The sequence below is a fragment of the Myripristis murdjan genome, chromosome 11 (assembly GCF_902150065.1).
Source record: "Myripristis murdjan chromosome 11, fMyrMur1.1, whole genome shotgun sequence".
Classification (NCBI taxonomy): Eukaryota; Metazoa; Chordata; class Actinopteri; order Holocentriformes; family Holocentridae; genus Myripristis; species Myripristis murdjan.
This window is the reverse complement of record NC_043990.1, coordinates 28,788,561-28,801,035: the sequence shown is the minus strand read 5'-3', so window position 1 is coordinate 28,801,035 and position 12,475 is coordinate 28,788,561. Positions and strand designations below refer to the sequence as shown.

Here is a 12,475-nt window from a genome sequence, read left to right as displayed (position 1 = left end):
CCAAATTCAAGGTACTTTCATGCATGTTAATCAACTATCTTACTATCATGTGGCTAGTTGGCACTGTATTTGTTCACTGGCCAGCAGGGCGATTATGTCTAAACTGTTAATGAGCTCTCCAGTGCCCCCATGTGGTTTGATTGGGTCAGTTATGGAGTGTTCTCTCGGTAGGTGAAAAACCTTCTGAGATATCATGCAATCAGAATGGGGCAATATAAGTCCTAGTGATGGGTATTCCTTCTCTTTTCAGTCAGTCACATAATTTGGCTCAGTTCACCAATGTGAGCCTGCTCCTTTGGCTCCCAAACAGCTCTTTGTTCAATAACATTTCCAGTCAGTAAAAGTCAAAATTAACAAAAGTTTGACCTATGATTTGTGTTTCTGCACATTAACTCACTTACTATTAATTGTTCAACGAAATCTTACATGGCCAATTAAAAATTAAAATTATACTGCCTGTGTTTCTCACCCATGGACGCACATGGTCTACTGATGTACATGCTATTTACTTCTTATGGACACATTCTGTAGCACGCAGGAAGAAGTCACACACCCAACCCGCTATTCTCATTAGATTTTGGTCTAAATCTGTATTATGAATCAAGTAAAATGTCATAGGACCGTATCTATGTGCTACACTACTGAGAAGACATACAAATTGTTACATTATATCAGGTTGCTGTTGGTGGTGTGTTTGATTACATCCTCCCTCTCTGTGCTTATTTTAACATTATTTTCTTATAATTTTATTGCATAATCACTGTTTTATAGCAGGTTTTAGCAATGTTTTAACTTGTTTTAATTGGATTCTCTGCTATACAAGCCACAGTGCGTGAACCTCAGCTTATTTACAAGCCGAGTAAAACTATACCTGTGTCATGGTTCTCTGCACCGGTCCTGGCTACATATTCTCAACCTTAAGTGAATGGATTGCAAAGTTATTGCCTATTGTTGACTAGCCTGGAACCACGTTACACCATCTTCAAGAGCTGGATCACTCCCATTTGGGCCTGTTGCTGTGTTGTGTTGTTTTGGAATGTACTCTCTCAGTTTCCAGCCATGTTGTTTTATTGCCATCCCTGAATGTGGACCACAACGCCTAAAATTACGGTAGTTGTTTTCCTGACTGCTTTGGCTGGTACAAGTAAAAAACAGAGTAATTTCACACAGTTAAACAGAGCTGCTGAAGTTTTTTTTTTTTTTTTTCTTTTTTTTTCTGTTGCCTGCTTTCAGCCTCTGGATCATCTCACAGGCCTGACTGTGTGTGACATACTGCAGCACACCTCATTTCCCTGTTGGCACTGACTGTGAGCTGTAAACTGAAAATATTTCAAATTTTGGTTGTTTTTTGTATATAAAAATGAGTGGTACATCATAGAAACTAGTTTGTAAAGGGTCAATTATTCAATTTTATTGACTGAATTATAACAGTAATGGTTGGACTGAACCTCAATAACATGCCAAAAAAAAAAAAAAAATCTGAAAAGAATAATCCTTTTATAAATTATACCTTCAGCCATCACGAGGACTCAATGAGTCCTTAACAGGGTGAAAGTTATTTTTTACCTCAATCTTACACTATGTAAAAAGTAAAAATGCATAAAAACTAATATTTTCCATAAACACTGCCTGACACCAGGGGCAGTGATAGTCATTTAAAAAAAAATCCCTCCAGCCCCTTCTAACTTGGATTTTGGGGTGTTTTTTTTTTGTATAAAAATGAGTGGTACATCATAGAAACTGGTCTATAAAGGGTTAATTATTTAATTTTACTGATTGAATTATAACAGTAATGGTTGGACTGAACTTAAATAATTAAATATATTATACCTTCAGCCGTCACAAGGACTCAATGAATCCTTAACAGGATAAGTGGATGTAATTTTAAACAAGGTACAAGGGTTAAAGGTCTGTAATATGAACATGTTTGTTAAACTCTGGTTTGGTGTTCTTGATTTATTGCCATTGTTATTACCAACATTTTTTCTGTTGTTTTGTTGTTGTTGTTGTTGTTTCTTAATAGAAACTGAATGCTCCAGCTGTGCTGAAAGCCCCCAAGGAGAGGAAGCCTAGTAAGAAGGAGGGAGGAGCCCCAGGGAAGGCATCCAGCCTCCCAGCCATCCTCTACAGGTGAATACAGAGCCTCTGGGGAGTTGCTACATATAGGATATAAAAAAGGGTAAAAGAAAGGTCGACAAAGCAGAATATAAATGTTTGGTTTATTGTTAGTCTCAAGGGCATGACCAGAACGCCTGTTACTTACTGTGTAAAGTTATCACTTTATGTAGACTCAACCTACACATTTGATCATGTTTATTATTATATTATAGTATTTATTAATAAAAAATTGTATTTGTGTATATATGTACACACACACAGACACATCTATCTATCTATCTAAATATAAACTCAGCACAAAAAGTAAAGAAATTTGTGTTTGGTAGATTATTTCTTTGTTGTAACAATGCTTCTTGGCAATAAATATTATACCGTTGGAAAGCCTGTTTATTTCGCTTTTAAGTGGCGCCACATTTGTAAGGAACATGCATTTGTGGGATGAGCAGCAGAGCTGAGTATGTGGGTTGTGCCCATGAAAAATTTGCCAAATCTTCTCTGCCAATGCCAAACAGCTAATTTTGCTGTTGCTATTGACTCTTGTTTTGAGCTTCTGGTACCCCCAGGTGCTGCCAATCAGGTGCCTGATTGGCACCTGTGAGCATGGGCCCTGCTACAGTGGTCAGCAGGTGTCTGGTCCAAGAACCAGCATGCCACGTTTGACTGATCTGGATAGGGCCTGTGCAACAGGGCAACTTCAAGCTGGTGTTCCACAAAACCAAGTTGCGGCATTATTTGGAGCGAGCCCTAGTACCATCTCCAAAGTGAAGGCCAAGTTCCATATAACGGGGGATGTCAGAGACAGGCCATGAAGTGGGCATCCCAAGAAGACAACACCCCGAGAAGACCGTTTCCTCACCCTGTCAGCACTTAGGTACCGTAGGCTGTCTTCTACAGATTTGCAGTCAAGGTTTGCAGGACGATATGGCCAGTGGCTCTCTGCCCAGACAATCCGGAACAGACTGCACACAGCCAATCTCCGGTCTCACAGGGCTGCCAGGAGGCCTGCCATGACTGCCCTTCACTGTCAGGCCTGTTTGCGCTGGTGTCGGCAACACGTGCAATGGAACCGGAACATGTGGAGGAACATTATGTTCAGCGATGAGTCCAGATTCAGCCTACGGCAATTGGATCGTAGGGTCAAAGTGTGGAGAAGACGCGGAGAACGCTATGCTGATTGCTGTGCCGATAGAGTAATACATCTTTTGGTGGAGGCAGTGTGATGGTGTGGGGCGGCATCTCCCTCACTGGAAAAACGAGGCTTGTCATCATTGAAGGCAATCTCAATGCAGAGAGATATCGAGATGAGATTCTGTAACCAGTGGCAATCTCATATCTCCACAGTCTGGGATCGAACTCTGTCCTCCAAGATGATAACACTTGCCCCCACAGAGCGGGGTTTATCAGAGACATCCTCCAGAATTTTGGAGTGGAGAGGATGGAATGGCCTTCCAGCAGTCTTGACCCCAACCCATTGAACACTTGTGGGATCAGCTTGGGCCTGCTGTTCGTGCCAGAGTGACCAACACAACCACGTTGGCTGACTTGTGACAAATGCTGGTTGAAGAATGGGATGCCATCCCACAGCAGTGTGTGAGCAGGCTGGTGACCAGCATGAGGAGGAGGTGCCAGGCTGTTGTGGCTGTGTATGGTTCTTCCACATGCTACTGAGGCTCCTGTTTGTTAAATGAATAAATTGTTAAATTGCCAATATGTCTTGTTTCTTCAAACTTCAATCATCCAATCCACCAAACACCAAACAAGAGTCAATGGCAGAATAAGCTGTTTGGCATTGGCAGAGAAGATTTGGCAAATTTTTCATGGGCGCAACCTACATACTCAGCTCTGCTGCTCATCCCACAAATGCATGATCCTTGCAAATGTCGCGCCATTTAAAAGGGAAATAAACAGGCTTTCCAACGGTATGAGATTTATTGCCAAGAAGCATTGTTACAACAAAGAAATAATCTACCAAACACAAATTTCTTTACTTTTTGTGCTGAGTTTATATACACACACATATACACACACACATATATCACATCATCAGCTCCAACACTCTAATGTAGTAACATTTGGTACACATATCTAGCTATCTGCTCTACATGTTTGCCTCCAGGACCATCAATGTACAGCATATTTATTTTCAACCATTTTCAGTTTCTTGGAAATTATTTCCCCCCAAGGGTTTTTCATGTAGTTACTGATTGGTCCAAGGGGTGACTGTATAGTTTACACCATGTACCATTTATGGAATGCCAAATTTCTCCCAAAAAGCAGTCAGACAATTTAAGTGGCCTTACAAAATTTATTTGAGTTGTTACATATCAATGTGGAAATAAGAGAAACATTACAAATGTATATTTTACGATCCACAAAAATTAATGTTGTTCAGTTTGGTTATGTCTTTATGTAACTACTGTGCCAACTCACTTGCTTATCGATTGACTGGAAAATTTAACCCCATTCTCTAGTTTGACCTGTTAATGGTTAAAGTGATAGTCTGGGTTCTTCCCCATATAGTGGTATTTCCTCCTCAGTACAAGATAGATCCTTGAAGTTTGACCCATCAATTCCTCCCCTGTTATCAGATCGAGCGCTTCATCTGGACGTATTCATCTCCAAAATAAATAGTATACCTGGACCACCAATCAACATAATTCTGAGCAGCCCAAAAGCCCAAAGCTGAAAAAATGTTTTTGAAGGGTGCATTACAGCACACGTTTGTTGGAGATTCATTACCGCAATTTACCAGCCATTTTGCTGGCTAACTGGTGGAACTACTTTCTGTATCACTACACAGTGGCTTCACCTACCAGGTGTGTTAACAAACATCCAGTGCTGATGGGAGCTTTTGCTTGCGTGTATATTGAGTTTAGTAAAATGTGTTTCAATAGAAGCCCCACTAGCACTGACCAGAGCACTTCCTGGGGACTTGGCCGTGAGCCATGAACCGTGAGAAACTCTCATTGTGATGAATGGGGCGCCATTTTTGAGTCGTCAAGCATCACTAACCATTCACTACCATCTAGGGCTGTGCCCAATCTCAGTTAACTGAGTAACCATGCACTTTAGCAAAGGGCAGCCATTTGCACTGCCTGTCATGGCAAGTGACATTTCTGTTGGATTGGCACTGAACAGTTAAACTCCAGAGTAACTGGTAGTCCTACTACTGACTAGCAGAAGATGCCTTTGGGACATATGTGTTGATCAGTAAACAGTTGTGTGTGTGGATCGCACAGCAGCTGAAAGATGTTTCAGAATAGCATGTGTGTGTGTCTGTGTGTGTGTGTGTGTGTAGCAGCAGCTATTTGTGTGTAGATAACTAGTGATTTGAGCAGTAGTTATTTGTGTGTTATTGTGGATTGTGCACTGAAAGCAAAAAGTTGACCTCAAAATGAAAGGAAAAAGGTTTCCAAATTCCCTCAGTGACTGTACACGTCACTGTTTACAAATGCAGATTCAACACTTCAAAAGTCAATTTTACATTTGCACAAACTGAAAGATATTTGTTGTGGATTGCAAAATACATTTCTTGTTCATCTCTTATTTGTGGATTAGAATGCATCAGGCTAATGTCTGTCCATACTTAGATACCTCACATTGATGGAAAAGGTGGGCTCCATGAAGCAGGTGAGTGCAGGAGCCCAGAGAAGTGGTGGCATTAAGCCAAAAAGGCTACGCTGTCAGGCGAAAAAAGGATCATGATTAAAAAAAACGTACAAACTTGCCTCAAAGGAGGCCTGTGTCATTGGTAGGGGAAACCATGTTTACTGTTGCCATGTCGGGGATATTTTCCTGCAGTTGTGGGATCTGTAAGAAGAACCAAGACCAGCATCTGCTGCTGCTCTGTGATACCTGTAAGCTCTACTATCACCTGGGCTGCCTTGAACCGCCACTAACACGCATGCCCAAGAAGACCAAGAACAGCTACTGGTAAGAAGAACTAGCACACTACTACATAGACTGGGGATGATGGGATCCCACCTCACATATTCACATGCCCATATTCTTACACAAGATACACTGGGATTCAACAGTAAGCATTTCTTTTGAATGTGGTTGTAGCTGTTTTTTTTGTTTGTTTGTTTGTTTGTTTGTTTTTTTAACTACTGTGACATATCTTAAAGTAGGAATGGCTCGATACTACTTTTTCACATCCGATATCGATACCGATACTGCAGCCTTGAGGATTGGCCGATACCAGTCCGATACCGATCCAATTCTTTTTGTCACTCTAAAAGTTGTTAATAATATGTGGATGTAATTTGCTTGATACTGACATCTAAAAACACCACATTCACTGTACAACAACTATTCTGGTCCCCTAAAGAAAGAAGGAAAATATGTGACAACAACTGAAGTCATGTGTAACTGCTGTGGCTTTATTAAAACTTAAAGCTCACATCGCTTTTAACAGCATTTTTAAACACAACAGACCCAGCTGCACCATTCAAATGTTTGAAATAAAATAAAAGTGCAACTTGGTGCAAATATTTAAATTAAATAAAATAATCCCAGTGTATAAACAGAAAAGTCACATTATACCTTAATGACATTGCAAAGCTGCAATAAATGATTTTATGAATTAACATAAAATTAAAAATATAAAAAAATATCCACTAGAATAATGTAGGCACACACAATCAAAACAATAAAAATCTAGGCTATACACCTGGGGTCCGTTTCACGAAGCAGGTTCAACAAACTCTGAGTCTTACCCCAAACTCTGAGTTGATCTACTCTGAGATAGGAAACTCTGAGTTTTCAGTTCCAGAAAAGCTGATTTGAGTTAGTTTTATCAACTCGGAGTAGTTTCACCTGGAGTTAAGCGCGTGCACCATAGATATAAAAATACAGCGTCAACGGGGCCCCGATTTGACGAGTCACCATCGCAACGGGGAAGTGTCGGGCTGCGTTTTTCACCCCAGTTGAATTGGAAATCTTAATGCATTCATACAGCGAGTTTGAATTTTTTTTTTTTTTTTTTTTAAAGTGCAACACCGCTGCAGCGGCAAAGGAGAGGGAGATGGCGTGGGAGAACACTGCTGCTCGGGTCAAAGCATAAGTTTAAATGTAGTCCGTTGCAATCAGTAATATTACAGGGGAAAACTGCTTGAATGGTAGCCTATTAATTTATTTCATTTAGGTTCCGAGGAACGGTAACGCTTAAAAAGATAATTGTCTGGAAATGCTAAAACATCTATGCGCGGTCTTATAACTATCTCCCAACGAATATTTAATTCTCTGCGCAGTAACACTGCACCTTCATCCACGGGATCATTGTCAAAAGGACATGCCATGTTCGTGAAAAGAAAGTCGCCATCTAACTACTAATGGACTTCTAATAAAGGCCTACTGACAGTTTTTTTTTTTTTTAATAATTTTTAAAAAAAAAATAACAGACGGCAGAACTAATACGCCACGCCAAAACTCGCCTGCTGACTGAATGAATGAGGAAGTTAAATACCGTGTGTGGCTGAAAGAGGGCGGACACAGACAGAAACTCGGCTAGAGTTACCCCTCTTTCTCTGGTTTGAGTTACCTCCCTTTGTGAAACGGAAAACTCAGAGTTTCCCTCATTTCAGGGTTAACAGACTCAGAGTTTTCACTAAGCCTGCTTTGGGAAACGGACCCAAGATTTGCTGCACCAAAACAAAAACGGTTCGCCTTTCTTTGCACTCGCCTGTAAAAAGTCTCCGTACTGCTTTCCATGATGCTTCTTCAGATGCTTTATTAAGTCCGTTGTGTTAAAATGTCCGGTTTTGCTACCACCCCTTGAGACACTCATTTTGCAAATGTTGCACTCAGCTGTTTTACTTTTGTCCTCCGTTAACATAAAGTTAACGGAGGACATGACTACAGCTCTGCAGGCTTCTGCTCACGTGACGAAAACATAGGCACATGGCAACCATGGCGACAGCTCGTCTGTGTTACGGCATGTCGCGCAAAGTGAAGTTGAGGATATATGAGATAGTTTGGGCTTATGGGTTGGATCGGACGGGTTCTAATAAAAAAAATCCGATGCCCAATCTAGTCATTTTGGCCTGGATCGAACTCGATACCGATCCAGTGGATGGGATTGGACAATCCCTATCTTATAAGATTGTATGAGCATTTTCATCCTTAGTACATTCCAAAATTATTACAAGAATTCAGTATTTCTCTGCAATCATATTCTTGTCAGGGTGGAAAAAAAAGTTTTAATAGCCCTCAGTTGCAAAACAGACCAACATCTCATGTAACAACTTAACAAAGACAACAAAAAGAGAACAGAATTTCACAAAAACAACACTGTAATTATAAAAAATAGATTCATAAATATAAGGTAAAACTTAAAACAGCTTGACCATCACTGAACATTAAAAGTTTCCTTCTGAAACCGAGGGTGATAGTTACTTAATAATACATATTTATGCATACTTTGATGCATACTTGCATCTGATAAAAAATGTTGCGATAGAATCAATTTATAGGGCATTTGCATCAACTAGTAGTGTAATATTGATCAGCTCTCCAATAAATATGTAACCATGAACTGCTCTATATCCGTTTCATTGTTGATGAATGAAACAGATTGTCTGATATCCAATTCATATAAAAGGCAAATAGCAAACCTGTGCATTGGTCAAATTGTAAAAGCAACAGTGAAAAGTGTTATTTAGCCAGTACATGTTAACTGGGTGGTGGTAGTAGTAGTATACATTAGGGTTCCCAGTTTATTTATTCATATTAGGCCTGACATTTCAGCCCAGTCAGTGGCAGCAGGATTATCAGATGAAGGATGGTGAGATGGTGGAAATGTCACAGTCCCCCCCTAAACTACTGGAGTTCTTTATCTAGAGAAGAGATACAGCCCTTTGGTGCATCTGTTTCTCCATACATGGTAGTTACATTCCATTTCTGTCACTTGGTAAACTACTGCTTCAACTGGTTTATGCCAAACCAAGTCAAACCTTTTTCCGTATTATTTTGAAAATTAAGGATGTGAAGAGAAGCAGCTGGTGCTATAATTCAGGGTGGTTATTTGTTTGTATAGCACAATCTTTGTGACTGGAGCAATTCATTAAAATTATGAACAAGAGGAGCATGATGCTGTTCCGCTTTATTGGATTAAAATTAGAAAGCATTTGAACGATAAAATTGTGTGGAGCCCAAATCATACCTAATTACAAAGATCTGCACATGCAAGAATCCAGAAAGACGAGAGGGTGCTATGCTGGTTTATGCAGTAGACACACAGGAGTTGAATATTGCTGGGTTTGTGAAACCAGTACTACTGTTATTGTATGACAGTTTCCATGCCCGTGTCCAGTCTTCACACCATGCAGTAAATCTCAGCAATACATCACATACACACAAATTTGTATTTAGAAGGACATATGGCAGGATGGCATTTTGAGTATGGATCCAGATACTATACATTCTGACTTTTTACTATTATCTAACACCTTTTCCTAGTGTTCTGTAATAAGCGTTAACTACATTAACTGCCATGATCTACCTCTAGGGAGGAAAGAAGCCTAAATACTGCCACGACCTGCATCTTTATTAATTAATCAATTTATTTATTTATTTACGTAGCTCCTTCTATTCACTGAAGACTGTGACTGAAGACCGTGTGTATTAGGCTGTGGTTGTAGTAAGGGCCGGGGATAAGTTTAGGGTTAGGAAGCACTGCCTTATAGACAACTTTCTGGGGAATACCATGTGCAGACACTGCTTTGGAAACCTGCAGGCAAGCTAGCTTGCATTCTGATTAGCTATGTTCAGTGCAGTTGTCTAAATGCTAATGGAACTATGTGTGTTGGCAGAGCCGACAAGTGATTAAGTAAATAAATAAGTCACAATTGCATATCACTGCTACTTGATAAATCGTGCTGTTTGCAAAACTGTTGTATAAAAAATAACATCACACTTTTATACTGAATGTCAGCATGGCTAGAATGATCTTCAGCCAAATCGTCTTACAACCAAATCACAGCCATGCTGGTATTCAGTATAACAGCAGTCCATCTCATGTGATATTGCATAATTTTACCATTTAATAGCAAAACATGACCGTACTACGTCTGCATCAGTTTGATTGGGTTCTTAATCACTACCAGTGACTTAGTGATTATGTTGTCCAGTGCTTAGATTTGAAGATGTCTCTTTGCTGCTGAACAGGGGAGGATGGGGCTACAACTGAGCAACTGGTGCCATAAGACACTTGAGCTACAAAAGCTAAAATTTTTCATTCTCAAGGCACAAAAGCAAATGCCAAAACAGTGTTGTTACTCCTATGTAATTAGTATGGGAATTTATCACCTGTTCACTAGACATTTCAGTTGGATCTCCTCTTTAATTATCTAGCTTTCTCATCTCTATTGTGAAAACATGAATTGTTAGTTTATTATTTTCTGCCATCTTGCCGCTACTGTAGGTCAAGGGGATGAGAACGTTGAAGAGGCTAAAGACTGACATCAGTTTACAAATATCCAACTGACATATAGTCATGTTTGTGATATCATGTAACAGTATGACATTAATACCAAATATCACAGATAACGTTACTCTCATTGAGCTTATGTTGCGCCTTTGTTGCTATCTTAATAGTACCCGCCATTGTTATTGAAGAGTTGTAGTTTGGAGTAAGGACTTCTATAGTACTACCTACAGGAGACAAATCTCTAGAAAAAATTAAAATGGAGTATCAATATTGGAATTTGCAGAATGGATTCTGAATCGGAAAAAACAAATTGCTATGTATTGGTATATTGATTTTTTTCACCCAGCCCTATTATCTGGCTCTTTTTTTTCACCTTCTGATCAGAACAAGCCATGAAAGCCTGTTTTCTACAGTAAAGAGAAAAGATTTTCTCCCCAGATAATAAAATCAATACATTGTAGTGGACAGAGCTGGTTCTTTTTCTTCCCCTTAGGCAATGCTCCGAGTGTGACCAGGCCAGCAGCGACGAGGCAGATATCGCCATGGAGACGCTGCCCGATGGCACAAAGAGGTCCAGGAGGCAGATCAAAGGACCAATTAAATTCATCCCGCAGGAGATGTCGCCAGAGCCCAAGAAACATCAGGTAAGAGACAACTGTGAGACAAACTGTAAATATAAAATGTGATATGTGGATGAATAAATCACTGAAACCAAAAACTACAGCCAAAAAATAAGATTTGAAAGTTTATAAGCCCAGTCTGACCTTCACTCCACTTCAGACTAGAGTCTCACTGATATCCATGTTGGTTAACATAGACTGAAGAGTTATTTGAGTGACTAATTGAGAAATGTGTATTGTACAAATTAATATCTGTCTACAAAAATAAATAATTTCAGTTTTCTTTATTTTAGATTCATGTATCTCTATAAAGTAATCAAAGAGTCATTCAAGGTTAAGATTAGTATGTTATCAGTTTATTCCCTTGTGTATAAAATTTCAATATTTCTGTCATGTAAGTAACTTAGAATTGTAGGCATTCCAAGTTTACAATAGTTTCAGTGGTATTTACCCAAAATGCACAAATCCATGCTGGATGCAGAATCACTAGAGATGCAAAGCTCTTGAACCCCAGGCTGCAACCAAGCCGGGTTGAAAGACATCGGGGTCGATATTTATCAAGCTTCTCAGAATTATTGAAGAATAGTACTAAAAGTGTTTGTATGACTAAAAGTGGCCACTTCTCAGAGCAGGATACAGGAGTTGGTTATTGTCCTAAATGTACTGTATGTAAAGAGCAGTAGGAGTTAGACTTTGAGAACTCCTACTGTCACAATTGCCAATTGAAACTAATGATGACATATTGTAGTCAATTTTTCTTCAGCTTTTTAAACAAGACAAATATATATATCTAAAATTGGCCAAGTCAAGTTAAATCTATTTAATATATTATATTGTAACTTTGTTACTGTAAAGTCTTTACAGTAAGGCACAGACCACCTTGAAGGTTGGCATAGTGAGAAACATCACCTAACCTCAAATCAGGCCTCCCCAATCTCTTTAAGAGGATTACACCATTAATAGACCATTCATATTATATCTACATATTTATGGCCCTTTTCCATTAGTATCTACTCGGCTCGACTCTACTCGCCTCGACACGGTTTAGGTGGTTTTCCATTACAATTGAGTAGCACCGCGCCGTGGGTGGAGTCGCCGGCGCACCGTCCAGCTCCCTCTGGATTCTTTGGGCCGCCACAAAGCTCAGAAAAGTCTCCACGTCTTTATTTGACCGCGGTTGCGGTGTGCTTGCCATTTTCCGACTTTGACAACTTCACTGACGACCAATGCGCACGGCCGCTGTTGCCGTCTTTTTTTTTTTTTTTTTAAATGTCGGGTTTTGTTTTCGTGCGGGAGTCGCTCTCGTCAC

The 12,475-nt window shown here is 39.7% G+C and overlaps 1 protein-coding gene across 3 annotated transcripts in view; it reads left to right on the top strand.

The window, feature by feature from the left end:
• phf14 (PHD finger protein 14) overlaps window positions 1–12,475 on the top strand; it is a 100,771-nt gene that overhangs the window by 38,658 nt on the left and 49,638 nt on the right. For all 3 annotated transcript variants that reach the window (XM_030063323.1, XM_030063321.1, XM_030063324.1), the window contains exons 12-14: window positions 2,024–2,130; window positions 5,920–6,051; window positions 11,040–11,190. In XM_030063323.1, the coding sequence (XP_029919183.1) occupies window positions 2,024–2,130; window positions 5,920–6,051; window positions 11,040–11,190 (390 nt within the window). The remainder of the gene's footprint in view (window positions 1–2,023; window positions 2,131–5,919; window positions 6,052–11,039; window positions 11,191–12,475) is intronic.